The following is a 19,407-nucleotide window of genomic DNA, read 5'->3' as shown; positions in this document are numbered from 1 at the left end:
AGCCCAGGAGGCAGGGACTGGTTTGTAACGTGGGGACATGAAAAGGATCTGTGATTTTTTAAACAATGGATGTTTAGGATGTTTGCACTGGGACAGTAACACCAGTTCCCCACAAATGGTGATGTCAGGTGTGGGGAATAATAATAAAACATATTATTAATAAATAAAAATGGATATAATAACAGAATAAAGAATAAAAACAGGCCAGGCAAGCCCCATGGGAAACCCAGGAGAGAGACGCAAACCCTGAACTAAATCCTTGCTGTGGATTATTTGTTGTGGGGATAAACACGTTCCTGCTTCCCAAAGCCTGCATGGGCAGCCCAGCCCAGCCCCACCAGACACCCAGAGTGAGCTGACAGCCACAGTCCCTCCTGTGAACATTGCCATACGCTCATTCTCTGCAGCACCTTCTCTGTGAGAGGCTGGCACTGGGATTCCAGCCTCTGCCTGACCAAAGTCTTTCTCCTTTCCCTTTCTCTTTCCCTTTCCTTCTCTCACCCCTAAGCTTTGGAGGTGCTGGCTGGGATTTCTGAACTGAAGCAGCTCATTTGCACTTGTGCAGGTATTTCGGAATCTCACTTTATCCACAATTAATTGTATTCATGCATTTCTGTCAGGCGTTTTGCAGGGCAGCCGTGTGAAAGCCAACCCTGCCTTGCTTAGAACCCCTTTGAACTGTAACTTCTGTGGTGCTCAGAAGGGTGCTGGGTTACCCATTTTAAATGCGCTCCAGCGACATCCCGATGTTCTCCTCCCTGCGCTGCTTGCTCAGAGGGGCAGGGCTGAGGGGAGCTCAGCCTCCCTGCAGCAGCTCCTGGAGCAGTGGCAGATCCCTGCTTCGACCCTAAATGGGCAGCCGGGGTCCCTCGTGGTGTCTGACCGTCCTCCCCTCCCTGCTGCAGGAAGGAGCTCGCAGCAGAAGCCTCCACTCCTTTATCCTTTGTATTTATGCGAGCCTGTGCTTAAGGAGAATTGTTTATTTTAGCAGCCCGTTCACAGCTGCGGTGAAATTGTTATTAGCTACTGAAATGTTAATGATGCTCTGAATTTCCCCTGCACTAATGAGCTCTTTTTAAAACCCTCACATTTGAAACATCCTCATCACGGCTCCCAAAATGAAAATAAACTGCGAGTCAGGCTTCAGCTCCAGTGAGAGGAATGCTGACAGGAACATCAGAGGAGTAATGAATGTATGGAAATATTCCAGTTCACAGGAATGAAGCCAGAGCAGCCTTTCACAGGTGCAGCTTCATTTCCCCCTTCATTTCTTCTGTCCCTCGGCAGAAGCCCGAGCCCAAAAGGCCCTGGGCAGCCCAGCTGAGCAGTGATCTTCATGTGACAAACAATGCCCAGAAGAGGGCCCAGATCTGTGCCTCACACACAGCACCAAAATGTGACGTTTTCCTAAACAAAAAATGTGCAAAGTAAACAGAGAAAATTGTATGGCAACATCCTGAATTATTGAACGGCCAGCTATGCAGAACAAACATAATTAAAGGGTCTCATTATCTTCTAAATAATCATTGTAAATAATGCTTTAGATAATTACTTCATTAGTTCTCAAAACACTGGCTTTTATTCTCCTCTGAGATTCTACCCACTAACTCTACTCTGAATAAATTGCCAAAAGGGAAAATCAAAAGCAGAGCAAGCGTGTGAGCTGGAAATGCAGTGTGTGCTTGTATGAACTGATTGGAACCCAGGATGTTTTGAAATGGTTTTTTTGCAGCTTTTCAGACGGTTAGGAGCAGTTGGTTGGGATTTTTTAATGTGTGTATTTGTATTTGCTCCTTCAGCTGCTGGCTGCTCAGCCAGGCTCCCTTGCTTGCAGCTCTCAGCTGCTGCTGCAGAGGCGGCTGGAGCTCAACTGCTCTCACTAAATACACTCCAGAGCCCAGAGCTTCTCCCTGGACTCAGGCCCAGACTGGTCTGTGCTCAACTCAGAAAGCCCAGGGAAGGCCTGGAAGAACACAGCTAGAATGAATTGTGTTTCCTGAGAGCCTTCCCAAGCCACTGAAATTTGCAGCACGAAGGGCACAGGCTGGGAGGGAGCTCTGGGTGAAATGGCGTTGGCTGCCCCCGTGCCAGCAGCCAGAGGCTTTGCTTTCCACCTTCTCCATGCAAAACCCCAAAAACCTCACTGCTGTCAGACTGTCCCAGGAGCTGCCACCACAAATTATTTCTGCATGAAGAGAGCACTCACTCATTGCAGCCTCGGGGTTTCTTACATTGACACTCCTCTTAAAATCGTCCCCATGGGCACAGCTCAAATTAACATATCCCATTGTTTTCTTCACAATTATCTCCACACCTCTCTTGCTAAGAAGCTGCAGAGAAGATGCCACCTTACCCTGTGTTTGCTGTAAGCCAGTGCTAACACTTCTGGAACATTCCTGGGGCCCCAGGGACAGCAGGGACACAAAGCAGACACAGCAGGCTCGCTGGATGAGTTTATTAGTGCATAGGTTAGAGATTTACTCCCCTCCGACCTCCAAACAAAGAGGTCCATGTGAAAAGGTCTGTTTTGCTTTAAAACAAACTCATTGAGGCAGCTGTTCAACAAGAAGTAAAAACTGTGGAGTAGCCTATTCCAATTTCTGGTCTTGATGGGCAGATTACTGCATTACAGAGAGAAAAATTCAACAGGACAGGACTCTGAGGGTCAGTTTACATAACCAGCTGGAAAACAGCAGGAGTGATTTCCCCCCCATCTAATTTGCATATCTGTATAAATAATATTTACTGATAAAAATCTAGAAAACTACAGAATAAAAGATATTTACCTAGAATGAGCATTAAGGCAACCAATCCTTCCTTACTTTGCATGTAAACTTCCTCCCAAACATCAGTGAGCATTCTGGACTCAGAGGTAAAAGAAATTTGTTCATTGTTGAAGCCGAGTTTTTCAAGCGACTTCTTTATGGCTGACTTGAAAAGAGACCAATAATAATAATAATAATAATAATAATAATGATAATAACAATATTGTTTTCTTCTTTAAACATGTTTGACATCTGAATAGCTCCAGCATATTCACAGTATACCTGGACAGCAAAGCAGGAATATTCATACACACAAGAGGAACTGTAAACTTTGCTGAATTTTGTGAAGCCTGAATTCTCCCTTACTGAGTAACTTTGATCTCAGACACTTCCAACAAAACCTAAGTTTAAGGACTCTAAACTGGTAGGACTGAGTTACTGCAAGTCAACATGAGAGCTGAATATCAGAACACATTGATGAGTACAGTTTAGATTATGTTTAAAAAGGCACAAATCATCCTCTCCTCTACTTCTCTTAGAGTGTAAATGTATCTACATATCTACATGGATATGCTTAAACAACGAGGAGTCACAAACCCAAGTTACAAATATTTTACACACAAAAATACAAAAATAACCTGTAACACTAAATGCAGTTATTTGGGTACATTTGAATTCTCTGAAGCTTTCAAGTGGTGCAAGCTGGCATTACAAAGGCATGTGTACACCAAAACACTTCATCCATGTTATAGCCACACACATTTCATAACAAATCAGTGTCTTAGTTTGTATTAAGTTTCAGACTCTTCTGGGGGAGCTCCTCCCCCTGTGTTATACTCATACATCAACATTAGCAAACTCCAGAACAAGGAAACTTGATTTGGCTTTACAAAGTCATTTTTGTCATATTCATGTAAGCAGTAAGGCTAAACTGATCCATCTGTTTCCTTTGCACAAGAACTACCTGTAAAATCACCTGCCCAAGTGCAAATTCAGCATTTCAGAGCTGTAAGCTTTTTCCAAAAATGTTGCAACTGACTTTTTATTAACCATGAAGGAAGCATTTAAAGCAGTTAACCTTGACAGAAAAAATAAAAAAACTGGCAAGTGTAAAAAAGCTTTTTTTCATTTTTCTTCTCAAGTAATGCACTAGGCAGTTAAAGGAGTAGTCCTTTCAGGATAAGGTATTTTAGCACTTGTTGGAGAAAAAGCATAAGGTTTAAATAGGTTAAGGTGACTAAATAATTAATACACTTAAACACAAGGCTACATCTCATAAAATATTCACAAGAGTGCTAACAAAGGCAGCACTGGCAAGGTACTTAAAGTCATGATTAGAGTTAGGTTAGCAATAGGAAAAAAAAGCCAAACACTCAAAACTCAATATATTGTCTCTCAACTCCCTACTGCAACTGTAACACTGAGATGTGAAAAAACCCAAAGTTACTTTAGTTCAAAACCAAGTTTCAGTCTCACAAGTGTGTCTAGTTTATGCTGTAAAATCCACACCCCCCCTGATACATTCTGATCTTCATTTGTGAGTAAACATTAAGAGTGATTCTGCTTTCACTTTTAGCCGTTAGTGACAGGTCATCATGGTAAGGCATCATCTGTGGAAAAGGTTTGGTTTCACTGAAGATGTTTTGGAGTTCCTGAAGTTTGGTAACTCTTGGAATGTGCTTGCTAGGACAGAGTTGTTGCTAGGATAATTCCAAGTATCAGAAGCAATACAGTTACACATATTATTATGAACATCAATTTCTGCAGGGAAAAAAGAGAAAAGATTGAAATACTTTGTCAGAAACAGAATGAAATATATTCAGAGCCACAGCAAGACTGACGCCCAGGCTGAGTGCTGGGAGTAACCACTGCTATGATTTCCTGTTTCTAACACACATGTAGCCATAGTCACAGGATAGAGCATCTGTGCAACATTTCCCTATGTTCCTTTACAGAATATTGGCTATTACTCATGCCCAACTCCTGCAAACATCATTACAGACAGATGTAGGTCAACTCTAAGTAGCTGCTCACTGCCACCCTCCTTGGACAAATATTTGCAGCCTGCTCAAGCCTTTCCAGCTGCACCAGAGTGGAACTCACCAGTCAATAAAAACTCTGCAGGCACTAGCTCAGAGGAGCTGCAAGGGTTAAAAAAGGAGAGATGCTGCTGTGCAAATGCTTGGGGGTGTGACTGGGGCAGGTGTTCCTGACTGCAGGTAATGACACGGTGAATTCTGCCCCCCTCCCAAAACCAGAGCTGAGAAGGATCTCCAGCCCCAAACCACAAACCTTGTGGATGTTAAGGGTGTTAGTACAGAAATGGGAATTTCTGGTGAGCTGTCTGAACTGGGCCCTGCTCCTGGTGCTCCGGGTGCAGCTCTGGGCATGCTGCAAGCTGCATTCTGCTGCACCCACCCCCAGCAGCGAGCTGCTACTGCCTGCTTAGCCTGGCCAGGCACTGTCTGGGTGGGAAATGGGACTTCACTACAGAACAACACGGACACTGGGACAAATCCCATGTCCTAAACACATTGTTATCATCTCCCACTGTTTCGTTAGGCTAGCATTAATAAACAGCTTCAAAGGAAGAAATTGAAGATGTTCTCCAAGCCGTAATAGCCAAGTTCATGGCTGCAGACATCTAAAAGCTCTCCTTAAACCCACAGAAACCCCCACTGGATCAAGTCCCAAGTGTCCTTAGTATTCCAGATTGTTGCTGATGTGAACTTCAGCACAAAAGCAGTAACTGCAAGAGCTGGGAGCCAGCCCTGGGCTGCTGGCTGCCACCTCCTGCTCTGAGTGCCCTGGGCAGGTCCCAGCAGGGTCCCTGCACACCCACAGCACACGCAGGACCTGCCACGGGTCCTGCAGGGTGACAGAGCAGGGACACCAGGGCCCTGGGCGGACAGGAAGGGGGAGCAGAACGAGACAGAGAAGACAAGAGCCAAATTAGAAATTAGTTGATTAGTTACTTACTGCCACAGTGGCAGGAAGCCATGCATGCTGAGGTTATCCAAGCATCACCGAATACCCACAGACAAACCAATTATTAGAGCTACTATGGCAATCAACACCACTGACACAATGATAATTATCACCATTTTCTGTCAAAAAAACAAGGCAGTGTAAATATTAGGCACATTAACACTTGCATTTATGTTCAATTTTTCAAGTAGTTTTTAGATCCACAAGCACTTTCATTAAAGCCTTCCATGTTCTTAAATTGAGATAAATTTATCTGTATAATTTGCAAATGTAAGAATTAAGGTTTTTAAACAGGTAAACTCATGGATTAATGCCTGTACAGTTATCAGAGAGGACACAAGCCCCATTTACATGGACATTAATTGGGCTCTTTGAACACACTGAAAAGATCTTTTCTAAGGGATCAGGTGTGTTATCTCTGGGTGGATCTCCATCTATAGAAAATGAATCATTCCCTCAAATCCAGCTCACCAGAATGAGCCTCACCCAATTGCACAGCACATCAGAAGGGGAAATTGGAATGCAAAAATAAACTACTTAGTAGTCTGATATCAGAATATATTATTTGGTGGCTGATGGGAAGAAAGATACCGAAACAAAGCAAGTGCCCAGCAAAGTGCCAGAACCTTCCTTTGAAATCAAGTCCTCCACAAATTCAGTGTCCTGGCACAATGCCACACCCTTTCCAGACGGAAGATTCCCCTAATTTATCTGAAATCATTAAAAATCGAAGCAGAATTTAAAAAAAATAAGCCTATACAGCAAAATCACTTTTATTTTTTTCTGCTAGCAAATTGATTTTATAGCTTTAAATTCAGGTAAGTTCACTTGTGATAAACAGCCAGAAACTTTTAAGGATATTTAGAATCTGAATAACTTAAAGTATTGTGAAAGCTGATAAGAAAAAGATGGGAATTTATCCACTGAAATCATACATTAATTCTTCTTTTGGGGTTTTACACTCTGTAATAGCAGTTCTGAGTGGAAAACTGTGAACACACCCTTAGGTGTGCATGATCTGTTCTCACAGTCCCAGAAGTGCCTGTCCTCTGCTGGTACTATAAATTTTCAGTATTAACTACAGCAAAGTCATTCACATTGGAAATGCTGCTGTGCTACATTAAAACAGCGCCGAGCACAATGACAGAAAGACAACATACCCTGCGTGCTTTGCTTTGATATTTAACTGCCTTCTTTGTCTCTTCCTTTGCATGCTCCACATAATCTGTGGCATTCATCACGTTCTTCTCTATGTTGTTGATCATTTCTCCCTTAAAATGGAATTTTGAAGGAAAACCAAGTTATTGGAATGCACAGATCTTTGTTTAATCAATCTAAAAGAAAGGCTCTAGAACATCAAGAACTACTTCCACAGTCAATGATGCACACACTGGGGATGACATTTGTTCTGGCTGGCACGTGAAGGAAGAAGGGAATGAGAAGCAAGGGCTGCCAGTTCTGAGGAACCAGGAGCGTTCACGAGCAGGGCAGGTGAGTTTCTCTCTGTGCAGAACAGAAGTGAGCACCTGCAAGCATCCCTGGAGTGCAGGGAGCGAGGGAGGGAGGCTCCAGCAGCCACAGCCGAGGGGCACACTGGGCTCAGAACCCTGCGAGGCTGCAGGGGGACAGGGGGACACCCCCTGCCTCCACACAAGGTCCCTCAGCTGTCGGGGAGGACACACGTGTGAGCTGCTCAGGGACTGGGGTGTCAGGGCATGACAAACTCAAACCAATTGTGAGCAATGGCGTTTGGCAGTGAAATGGAGGACTGGTGAAGGATGACAGCAAATCTGTTACCTGGGTCTCTGTCCAGCAGAAGAAATAATCAGCAGCAGGAAACAGCAAAGCATTACAGAATGATGCACAAGTAACTTCTGTTTGTGTATAATTCAAAAGAAACCTGCTACCAATTTCTCTTGGCTGTACATTTCATATCAAAGCAACAAAGGACTTCTAGAACAAAACCCAATCACAAAAACAGGCAAGCTCCTCTAACTTGCTTTTCAGGCAAGTTTCTCTTTAACACTATTCTTTTCTCTTTCCTGCAGAAGTCAAACCATTTTAACATCAAGGTTAAGAATACTTTTGTTGGATAATTGGTATTTAAAGACTAAAAGTAGAATAGATTTATGTACATGTCAAGACAAAGCCTATGAATACTTGAAGGACTTGTCAAGCCCCGCACATTCATGTTGGTGAACACAGAACTGCACTTCTGCATGAGGTGCAAGGTGCACACAGCCTTGCTGACACACACGTTATTCCACTGAGGCTGAGAACCCAAAATCCCCAAGGAATTAACAACATTCCACAAGATAGGTTTTCTTACTTAAACATGCCCAGAGATGTTCCAGCATATTGCAATTAATCAAATTGAAAAGAATATTAAATATACTGACTGGAAGGCAAGTCTGTGGTCAGTTACTGAAAGGATAAGGACATTGAGATGGTCAATTTGTCCACAACAAAACAAGGAACATCCAGTAATTGATTTCCATGCATTGTAATCACAGTCTAGAATCACAGAGTCACTCTAAATCTGCACTACCTGAACTTTGTCAGCCGCTCTGCCCATGGCAAGGGAGGAGCGAGGCCAGCCCAGCCCCACGTACCTGTGTCTCCACAAACATGGCCATGTCCATGAACAGCTCGTGCAGCTCCCGGATGCTGGACTCCAGCCTCATGATGTCCTTGTGCCGGGACTCGATCTCGTTCAGGGCCTGCCGGGTGATCTGCGAGTCTGAAATGATCTGGGACGGGGACACGGGGACAGCCTGAGCGCCAGCAGCCTCCAGGAGCAGGGAGCAGGGCAGCGAGAGGCCATGGCCCAGAAATACGTACATCAGAAGTGAAAATGGAAGGATTACCACTCTCCAACATCTCCTCCAGCTCCTCATCAGTGGTGGTCTTTCCGGCTAGGATAAAAACAACAGTTAGCAGGAGAGGCTAATGACAAACTTGAAAAGCACATTTTTTACTTTGAAAAGTAAAATTTTCTTGTAATTTGCCAGTTCCCCTGTTAGCATTCCCCATTTCAGCAATGTATATATTCATTTCTACAGAATATTAAAAAAAAAAGACTAATTTTAGGCACTTTTTAGACACTTTCCAAGGTAGAGACATTTTCCAAGACACTTTCCACTGTGCTTCAAAGTAAAGTCAGGAACCTTTCTAAATACTCCTAATAATGAATTGGAAGCAAGTCATATGTGAGTCAGTCAACAAATAATTAAAGCACATATAACAGCAGCACTGATTTCATGCCAGATGAAGTGTCCTTGTAGACAAAAATGGAACCACATAAAAAGAGCTGTTATCCCGTTAGGCATGTTAATTTTGGAATGGCTTTTAATAACACTTGCTGTTTCAGAATGCAGCTTTTCTTGATGCTTCATTTAAAGTTGCAACATTGGAAGTAAATGAAGCAAAGGAAAAAGATAATTTCTTTAATAATTTTCAATCTAAAGGAAATTATTGAGTTTTCTCTCTTTTCTTTACAGCTGTTCTGAAAAGAGTAATATCAAGGAGTTTGTGCCATGCAGTAAAATTGTTTCTTTTTTCTCACACCCTGTGAGATGCTGTCCAAGATCTCTGAGGCTTTATACACTAATGGATAAGGAACAAGGGGGCACTACCAACAAGTAACAGGTTGGTTTGAACAAGGGGGCACTACCAACAAGTGACTGGTTGGTTTGAACAAGGGGGCACTAACAACAAGTGTAACTGGTTGGTTTGAACAAGGGGGCACTACCAACAAGTAAAAGGTTTGTTTGAACAGGGGGGCACTACCAACAAGTGACTGGTTGGTTTGAACAAGGGGGCACTACCAACAAGTGACTGGTTGGTTTGAACAAGGGGGCACTAACAACAAGTGTAACTGGTTGGTTTAAACAAGGGGGCATTACAAGTAACTGGTTGGTTTGAACAAGGGGGCACTACCAACAAGTAACAGGTTGGTTTGAACAAGGGGGGGGCACTACCAACAAGTAAAAGGTTTGTTTGAACAGGGGGGCACTACCAACAAGTGACTGGTTGGTTTGAACAAGGGGGCACTAACAACAAGTGTAACTGGTTGGTTTAAACAAGGGGGCATTACAAGTAACTGGTTGGTTTGAACAGGGGGGCACTACCAACAAGTGACTGGTTGGTTTGAACAAGGGGGCACTACCAACAAGTGACTGGTTGGTTTGAACAAGGGGGCACTACCAACAAGTAACAGGTTGGTTTGAACAGGGGGGCACTACCAACAAGTAAAAGGTTTGTTTGAACAGGGGGGCACTACCAACAAGTGTAACAGGTCGGTTTTGGGGCAGCCAGGGTCACTCACTGATCTCCAGCTGCCTCTGGATGCGGCCCTTGCTGCGCTCCCGGAACAGCGTCTGCGTCTCGTTGTACTCGGTCATCACCTCCACAAACTTGTGGGCCAGCACCGAGTGCTGCAGGGGACAGGGGGGAGACAGGGACAGACACAGGGACAGAGCATCAGGGAGGGACAGCAGGGACAGACAGGGGTGTCAGAAAGGGCCATTTCTGTCACACAGCAACAGCTCTGCACAGCACCTCCCAGTGGCACTCGCAGCCCTACAGAGCAGCACAGGAGCTCTGACATGAGTTCAGAGCAGTTAAACTCATTCTCCACAGAACCCCCTGGTTTTCTTTAGGCTGCAGGGAGCCTACCTGTGTTTTTCTGATCCTGAGGTCCACTGATGTCCGATTGGCATTTTCACCCTGATCAAAGCTCTGCTCAATAGCTGGGAACAACACAAGAGTACAGAGCCAGTGTCAGTTATTTAACAGCTCAACTGCTTTGTAAATATTACTTTTTAAAGGTACAAGTTCCCCAGAGACATGTAACATTTCAGGGAAGAGGGGTGGCATATACCAGTAAAATTTTAAAATAATTGTGGTAATTGGTAGAGATCTTTAAACACAGTAACTGCTTCAATCATACTCTTAACAGAGTCACATTACTGTCCATTACACTGGAAAAATTTTAAGAGGTGTCATTTTGCAGTTAAAGTTAATCTTCTTCCAAAATATCATCTCCCCAAAAAAGCACTTCAGGTGCAGAAGACATTTCCCTATGGAGGAATTACTTTGCATTGTCATTTTCTAGGTTAATTCTGAAAGCAAGGAGTTTCACTTGTCCTCACAACTTACCCTTTAACCTGGCCCGGATTTTATTAGCAATCTTCTTGATTTCCTCATTTAGTTCTTCAAGTTCTTCCTTTGTTCCTTTTAAAAAAATATATTTTTTGAACCGTTAATGATTGATTATAGTAAGTCAGCAAGTCTACAAATCCACCTTGTAATCTCAGAATTTCATTCAGTACAACTCCTAAATTACTGTTTTTGTAACAGCAACCATCAAGTGCTTGCTTCTCATGACAGGCTTACACCTGGGCAATATTATTATTACCAAATCTTCAACTAAACCAGGTGACAAACAGTTTTGTTCAGACTTTCAGGGTAATGTCAATTTGCTAGTCAGAAGTTAAATGCTCCTGAGTTGTAAGCGCAGGTGAAAGCAGGGATTTTCCTCCCTTTTTCTGTGAGTGCTGTGTCCCATGTGTGCAGTGCTTTAACACTCAGCGACATGCCTGTGCCAGGCAGCACCTGGGACATTCTGAGGCTTCCTGCAGAGCATTCACAGGGAGCTGTGCTCATCCCCAAGAACACACACTGCTCACAGGTGCTGCCATTGAATAGCCAGGTGGGCCCTGGTTCAACCCCGGACCCTGAAAAAGCAGCTGCAAAATCAGCTGTGGGAATGCAAACGCCCACCAAGGAAAACAGGATAAAATGACACCCCAAATTCAGTTTCCACCACTGAGATGAAGTCACAAGATAACTGGCAAGGCAGCATTGCAACATTCACACAACAAACACCTCAGCATCTTTTGTTCCCTTTTCTCTGAGCCCTGCCCAGGAGCACAGACAAGGCTGGGCCAGGGCCAGGGCCACGCTCTGGGCAGGGGCCCTGAACTTCCCAGTTCTGTATGGGAAAGCACAACTGCACTTCCAGCTCTGGGGTAAAGCCTCTGAAAATGGGGCTGCACGTGGAACTGCAAGCTCTGCAGTGGAATTGCACGTGGAACTGGCAGCACTGCAGAGCAGCTGGCTCTGGTGCCACACAGGACCCTGGCCCCACGCAGGAATAAAGATCTGACAGCACAAGCTGCAGCTGACAACGTCAGCATTTCCACAGATTAGAAGAAACCTAAGCAACCTCTCTGCTTCAGAAGGAAAACACCCATATTAAACTGAGTTTTGGTCTAGGAAAGGTTTGGATGACACAAGAAATATTCTGAACAGACATTTTTTCAAATTATACTTTTAAAAGGTCAAAATAAACAAATGAAAGTATTAATTCAAATTAAAAATGAAAATGTTTACTTAGCATTACATTTTGCATTCTGAACATCTGAAGTTCTATTCTTATGGACAGCTAAAATATGCAAACAATATTTCAGAATATCTAGCCACACTTATGTGACATCTTAAAAATTATTGCTCACTTCCTTCAGGATTTGGTGCTGACAGGATAATGCTGTGCTGCTTCTTCACTTCTTCCACATTTTGTGCTATTTTTGCTATGTTATTTCTGATTTCCTCAACCTAGAGGAATATGACAAAGAATACATTAGAATAATTTAGGGGAAATCTTTTTTAAAAAAACCAAAAAAAACCCTGCTAATAAAACCCAAACTATTTCATCTGTAAGTAGTAGTAGATTTCATCAGAAAGAAATCCCAGCAGAAATGTCAACATTTAAACAGTCTGTAATTATTTTTTTTAAACTAAAACCCAGTATTGGTAATAGCAAATATATTCTGAATGGCCAAAAACCCAAGTGCTAATATTCCTAATAAAAAACTATTTCAAAATTTCATTAGCAAATTTCTTCATTACATTTCTCTGCAATAAACACAGAAAATACCCTGAAATAAACTAACAAAGCATTAGCAACATTTGTATAATTACCAACCATAATGGGGAAGATGTGTAGATGAATTGTTAAACCTGAAATTAACTGAAATTTATTTACTGAAATTAAAAGGCACAGAGAAGAAATATTAAGTCTTCAATCCATGTGAAAACTGTAACTTTACCTGTTGGAAGAAGTCATCCATAAAATGGTCTTTTTCAATGATAACTGTCTCCCCATCTTCATTTCCTTTATACTGTAAAAGACAACAAGCACAAATCTGTGACACTGACCCCAGGACACACTCTGAGGAAACCCCAGCCCTGCCGCTCTGCTGCAGCACACACATCTCCATCACCAGTCTGCAAAGCCAGGGAAGGGCTGCAATCTAAAAGCAAACAAGCAGAGAGGCCCCAGGAGTCAAGTGACTCCTAGAGAGCAGTGACTGAGTGCTGGGAGCCCCTGTGCACCAAGGGCAGCACCCCAGGGCAGCCAGGACAGAGCCCGTGCCCAGCTCTGCCCCTGCCCAGCGCTGCCAGCCCGCACCAGGGCAGCCCCAGTCAGCCTGCACCAAGGCAGAAATGCCCCAATCCCACCAGGCAGCCCCAGTCAGTCTGCACCACACCAGAAATGCCCCATTCCCACCAGGGCAGCCCCAGTCAGCCTGCACCAAGCCAGAAATGCATCCTGACATGGGTGAGGCACCCAGGCTCTGCCCCATTCCCCAGCCCAACCCACGGATCTCAGCTTCTATCACAGGAAAAGACACATTTCATGTGCATCATAGAAGGAAAAGAGTTCAGCCTTCTCTTCTTTCATTCCCTCCTGGAGCACAGACTGTTTGAAGTGCAGTGGGTCAAAATTAGAATAAAATGTTACCCTTAACATACAGTCAACAGGTTATCTGTTAGAAAAGAACAAGCTACAAGATAATTGTCATTAAGGGACTTTCATTACAAGACACCTTTCTTTTCTTACAAGGCCATCTGATCTCCTAACACCCACTTTCTGCTCCTAACCTCTGATCCTATTACCCAAGAAGTTTAGTTCTGGTTTTCTTAAATTACGGGAGATACACGCATTGTTTGCATGACAATTCTGAATTTAATCCCGTGTCAAACACTGCTATTATCTTATAAAGAAGTTACTGTCAATTACCACAATCTAGGAGTGGCCCAACCCTCAGGGAGAAGTTACAGACTCGGTGCCAGCTCCTCTCCTGCAAACGCAGGGAATGCACAAAGCCCCGGGCAGAGCCCAGCTGGGTTTGTGCTCTGGGGAAACAAAGATGCCCCAGGAGAAATACGGGCAGGAGATGTCAGTGCCCTCCCGGACCCACCACCAGGGCTGGGTAACTTACTCATGTTGGGAGATAGCGCCAGAACTCCAATTATCTGTCCTTACAGATTGCCATCAATTAACAGCCTTGCTCAACACAAATAAGGGAGGAAGTCTGTGCCCCAAGGAGTCAGCCACAACTTTACCATTCCCAAGACTGCACTGCTACCAAGCCACAAGCTCTAAGTTAATGTTTAAAAAGGAGCTACACTTTAAAGACACTTAATTTCATTATCTGTGCAGAAGAACTATCTATGTTTGTATTTACTGAGTAAAGGATAATTTTTCTGCTTGTTCATAACTGCATCCTGTATTTAGCTATTTGAACTAAAAATAATGAAAATACCACCTACTAAGGAATCCAGAATGTCAGCTTTTAGTTGGATCAGATCAGTAACACCTGAGTGAATCCTGAATGAATGAAAGACAGCAATGTGACTCAGAAATGTGGAGATGCTCAGCTGGGAGGCAGCTGACCATGACTCCCAGCCCACAGCCTGTGCCACGTGTATTTCACTGTCCCACTTGGTGGCAGTGATACCACTGACAGATCAATTTGTTCAAGGATCTATGGACAGCCTACCTCAGTCATCAGCACTTGAGACACCTGAGAAGTCTGTCAGCCTCTGTTCTCTGTATTCTTAAATCATCTCTTACCTAAAATGCAGCTAATGTGCTGACTCTCTCCAACTGATGTGACCAAGAACTCCCTTTTATCAGAGTTTAGCAGAAGCACACTGCTCTCCCTGGACTTCACCTCCCCCGTACAAGCAGTATCACAAGAAGCTGATAAAAAGTCTCACGTCAATGCCAAGTGCAATCTAATAAACTCTGTTTGCAGCTCATACCTTGACCTTGGGACTCAAAGTCTGGGACACCCAGCTCCATAAACATTCAGAGACTGTGAAATCCATCCAGCCTCAGCAGGGTTTGTGCTGCTGTGGCTGGGGCAGGGTTAACTCTCTCCCCAGCAGCTGGCACGGGCTGTGTTTGGGCTGTGTTTGGGATTTGTGCCGGGCCAGGGCTGATGAACAGGGACATTTCATTACAGACCTACAGAGGCAGGGCCTTTCCTGCTCCCCTCCAAGGGGGCTGGGGGCACAGGTGGGAGCAGCTGTCCCCAGGGGACCCAAGGGACATTGCAGAGCACATGGCATCATGCTCAGTGCATGAAGCTGCAGCAGGAAGGAAGGGGGGCACCTTTAGTGTTCAGGCATTGTCCTCCCAAGCCACTGTTATGTGTGCCAGCTCTGCTTTTCTGCCCATTGGAAGTAGGAAGGAATTCCTTTTCCTGCTTTGCTTGCGTGCAGCTTTTACTTTACCAGTTAAACTGCCTTTATTCTCAAGCCATGAGTTCTCTCACTTCTGGAATTCTGCCCCATGCCACCGGGGCGAGCGAGGGAGCAGCCGTGTGCTGCTCTGGCTGCCAGCAGGGTTAAACTACAGAAATCCTCAGCATATCATGAGATTCTCACCAATGTCATTTCTCAGCTCCAAGCAGAAGCTATCCTGATGGTTTATGAAGCTTCTGTCACTCCCACTGCCTTACAGAACTGCAGAAATAACTCAGTCTGGAGATCTCTTGGTAACGACTGACCTCTGGAACTGGAAACAGCTTTTGACTGAAAAACGTGACTGTTCTTGCCCTTGAAGGTCCGTCCAAGGCCGGCAGTTTCTCAGAGCAGATCACGTGCAGCTCGCTCCTGTGGCAGGCTGCTGGCCATAGCTGACCCTTCTCCTGGGAAGCAGCCCCCAGGAGTGCCTCACCAGAGCTACAGCCGCTCCCCACAGTGCCCGTGTGCCAGGAACCCTCGTGCCCCAGCAGCCGAGGAGGGCAGGGGCAGGTCAGTCACTGCCAGCCCCTACAAGCACCTCACAGTGCACCGAGGGCACCGGGCTCACCCTCAGCGCCTCCCGTCACAGCCTGACGCGGGCACGAACAACGCCGGGCTCTCTCCTGCTGCAGGCCTCACCCTGGGCTTGCTTCTGCAGCACCCCGTTCCACAACCCCAGCCTCCGTGACCGAGGCATTTCACCTGCTCCTCCACAGCTCTGGGGGCACTGGGACACCAGCCAAGAGAGTGCTTAGGGAAAAATCAGTGCACTTCTGTTCCAGCTACAGGTCCTGCTGAAAAAAAGCTGCAGTCTGAGATGCAGAACTTGCTGTGTACTACTCATTTTTCAAATATGAACTTGCTATGTACGACTCATTTTTCAAACATTACACGTAACAGATCTTCATTAACACTCATGAGTAAAGAAATATAAAAATCAAGTATTTTAAATGATTCACCTATCAAGCATGAAAAATGGATTCCAGCAGACAGCTCTGCATCCCCTTCAGCATGTCACAAGGGGGAAATTTTGGAGCCATGTGGACAATGCAGCCCAAAGCTGAGATCTAACCCAGCACTCTGCTTGAGCAGAGAGAGGTTTATGTCTAACCTCCCTCTGAAATGACAGAACAACAAGGAAGTATGAATAAGCTTTATTACCAGACTTTAAAAGGCAGTCTGTTTGTAATACCTGAAGCTAGCTAAAGGTCTGAACATGGATTGGATTGTTCAGCTCTTTTAGAGCCCTTTCAGGTGGACCTGTGTCTGTGAACAGCAAACCACTGAAGGCTGGGAGCACATCTTGCAATCACAGCTAGGTGCTACTCACTTTCTTCTGCCCTAAACACCTACTGTAAACCACTACTGAAAGCAGTGTATTGGATCAGAGAACCTTTTTATCTTATACTTCCTGTGCTCAAAATAACTAAAGCCAGTCTGTATTTGCTCAATTGTCCCATTAATTGCATTAAAAGACAATTCAAACAGCTTAAAGAGGTTAATTTGGGCCTGCTTAGAGTAATTTAGAAATGACATTAAAATAACCCCCTGAAGTTGAACAATTACAATTATGGTGGCTGTCTTCTCAAAAAGCACATAGTTTACAAAACTTCTCTGAGCCAAGAAAACAAGAGGAAGCAGCATTATCTGAAGGCTATATAATCTGCATGTCATCAACCACTTCTTTCTCCAGCAACTGTTTAACAGCCTAAACACAGTGCACTAACAAAAATATCTGGCAGTTATGTTAATGTTGTGTCAATGAACCACAAACATTGATAGGCAGCATTTCTCCCTCTTCCTTATAATGATCTAGGAAAAACTAACAGCAAAATGCTTTGCTGGCTGCCCAGTAAAATGCAGGAACACACAAACGAGGAGACGGGAAATGAGCATTTCTGCTGAAGGCAATGGTGTGCTCAGTTAGAGCAGGCCAGTGCAGGCTGGCATCTTTGGGACCCCTTGTGCACCACCGAGGCGCTGTGGGGATGGAGAGAGCTGACCCACCTCACACAGGTGAGGTGTGCCCAAAGGAAACAAGGAAACCCTCATGGTAAGGAAAGAGGTGAGGCATAGCTACTCCTGGAAACTTTGCAGGCCTCGGCCTGTTTGAAAACCACAATGTCTATGTTCTACTCTTAATGGTTAGCCAAATGCAATACAATGAAACTACATTAATAAACCTAAATGCTTCGGCAAACAGGCAAGCAAGAGTTAACACGTTATTTCTTTGGATTCGCTATTCCTTTTCAGAGTGTCTCATCCACGTGTCAAGCATCTCTGTTCAAAGCATTCATCCTATAAAAGGAAAACCACTTCACAAAATCATTATATTTTTGGTATTTCTGATAAAGATGTAAGATGGAAGCTGCTACTTCAATGAGCTGCCCGTGGAAATGGGAATATCCATCTCCCTTGGATATGCAACTTTACAAAACTTCAGGTCAACTACACACTTCTAATTGTGATGAAACATAGACTAGATCTGCAGTAACTTTAACCTTCCTTTCATGTTCAAATATTTTCCTAATTAGAAGAAAATGTTTAAGTCTCTAAGGTGTTCATTAATTCTGCAGTGGAAATGACATTGATGAACACGTGAAGCACTTCAGCAATACTGGCCCATATATATTTAAAAAGCAGCCCACTGCAGTAATGTTTTCAGATGTCAAATACTAAAGCTGCCTTAGAAATTCCTCTGTTCAGCTGCATTAAACACTTTCAGCCCTGTCAGTGGGGGGTGTGGCAGGGTGTGGAATTGGTTTCTTCCATTTACAGACACAGGACAGGATTAAGTCTGCGGGTACAGAACTATAAATATAAAGCAAATTTGAATCACTACTGGCTGCCTCATCTATCTGGGAAGTGTGCACCAGCACTGAAATCCGGCACATGTTCCCACAGCCTGGAAAGGGAATAACTATACCTGAAAGAAATGACACTGGTTTTTTGGCATGACTCCAAAACATCATTCCTGGTAGAGAAACTGTAATTTAGTAATCCTAAAACTCTTCCAATGCCTATTCACCCTTTCAGAGAGGAAGACAAAGACTGGTAATTCCATCACTGGAGATGGAGCTTCCAAAATGTGTTTTATGATCCAGAATGAAAGAGCCCCAGACCCGAATGCAGCTCCACACAGCCCAACTTCCACACAAATGTGGAGTACTGGGACTATCACAGGAACTCCTGCGCGTTCTCCATTTCCATTCCTTTTCAGGAAAGAAACAAAACAAACCCAAAACAAAACCCCTCAAATATCCTTTTATTCTACCCAAGCCATATCCTGTTGCAGACAGACGGATGCTGCCTGTCCCTAGACTCTCCCTTCTTTTTTAGGATACTGTTTCCAAAGCACAAGTAGGGAAAAGGAAAAGAGCGTATAAACAGAGGCAGCTACCATTTTGTAAACACGCGGAAAATGAGGCTTGCAGAGCGCTTTCCTGCCGCATCACGGCCCGGGAGCTGCCGGGCGGGCCGACCCACCCCGCCACAGCCCGGGCGGCTCCGGCGCGGCACCACCGGGGAATTCAGCGCAATTCAGCGCAATTCAGCGCAATTCAGCGCCGCCCGAGGCGCTCGGCAGCGGCCGGGGAGCAGCGGAGCAGGGCGCGCTGCAGACACCGCGGAGGGCGGCACAGAGCCCCGGGATCCCGGCGGGAGCGGGGCCCGCCCGGCCCGCGGAGCCGCCATCCCGCCCGCCCGCCCGCCGCCCCGGCCCCGCGCCCACCTCTGCCAGGTCGGCCAGCCGGTCCTTCATCCCCGCGGCGGCCCCGCGGCGCTGCCGCCCTCCGCGCTGCTTCCCTGCGCGGGGCCCGCCCGCCAGCCCGGCCGCCCACCGCGCACGCTCGGGCCCGGGCCCGCGCCCCGCCCGGCGCCGTGACGTGAGGGGAGGAACGGGCCCGGCTACATGGGCGCGGGGAGCGGGCACCGAGAGCCGGCCCGGCTAAATGGGCACGGGGAGCGGGCACCGAGAGCCGAGAGCAGGCCCGGCTAAATGGGCGCGGGTAGCGGGCACCGAGAGCCGGCCCGGCTAAATGGGCACGGGGAGCGG

General features: G+C 45.4%; 1 protein-coding gene across 3 annotated transcripts; it reads right to left on the bottom strand.

Annotated features, from left to right (window-relative positions):
• Positions 1-2,441: 2,441 nt before the first annotated feature.
• On the bottom strand, positions 2,442-19,183 carry STX2 (syntaxin 2). 3 transcript variants are annotated; one of them, XM_036393317.2, is made up of 11 exons: positions 19,084-19,183; positions 12,866-12,937; positions 12,272-12,371; positions 10,914-10,988; positions 10,431-10,504; positions 10,081-10,189; positions 8,595-8,668; positions 8,366-8,503; positions 6,914-7,024; positions 5,745-5,872; positions 2,442-4,526 (listed from the first exon to the last, which is right to left on the bottom strand). In XM_036393317.2, exons 1-10 carry the CDS (start codon positions 19,111-19,113, stop codon positions 5,789-5,791), a joined length of 867 nt encoding a protein of 288 aa, XP_036249210.1. In that variant the 5' UTR covers positions 19,114-19,183; the 3' UTR covers positions 2,442-4,526; positions 5,745-5,788. The 3 variants fall into 3 exon arrangements, with proteins under 3 accessions (XP_036249210.1, XP_054372748.1, XP_036249211.1); XM_054516773.1 differs by having other exon boundaries at positions 5,812-5,872; XM_036393318.2 differs by lacking the exon at positions 5,745-5,872.
• Between the last annotated feature and the right edge of the window lie 224 nt (positions 19,184-19,407).

This window comes from Molothrus ater, chromosome 18 (assembly GCF_012460135.2).
Source record: "Molothrus ater isolate BHLD 08-10-18 breed brown headed cowbird chromosome 18, BPBGC_Mater_1.1, whole genome shotgun sequence".
NCBI classification, from domain to species: Eukaryota; Metazoa; Chordata; class Aves; order Passeriformes; family Icteridae; genus Molothrus; species Molothrus ater.
This window is presented reverse-complemented; position numbering and strand designations above follow the sequence as displayed.

Bases quoted from the DNA above. Each gene is read 5' to 3' on its own strand.
- STX2 (XM_054516773.1), bottom strand. From the start codon at position 19,113: ATGAAGGACCGGCTGGCCGACCTGGCAGAG. The intron at 10,505-10,913 runs GTAAGTTGTGAG...TGTTGTTCCCAG, and splicing joins AATCCGGGCCAGGTTAAAGG to CTATTGAGCAGAGCTTTGAT. The intron at 4,527-5,811 runs GTTTGTCTGTGG...TTTTCCCTGCAG, and splicing joins CATAGTAGCTCTAATAATTG to AAATTGATGTTCATAATAAT.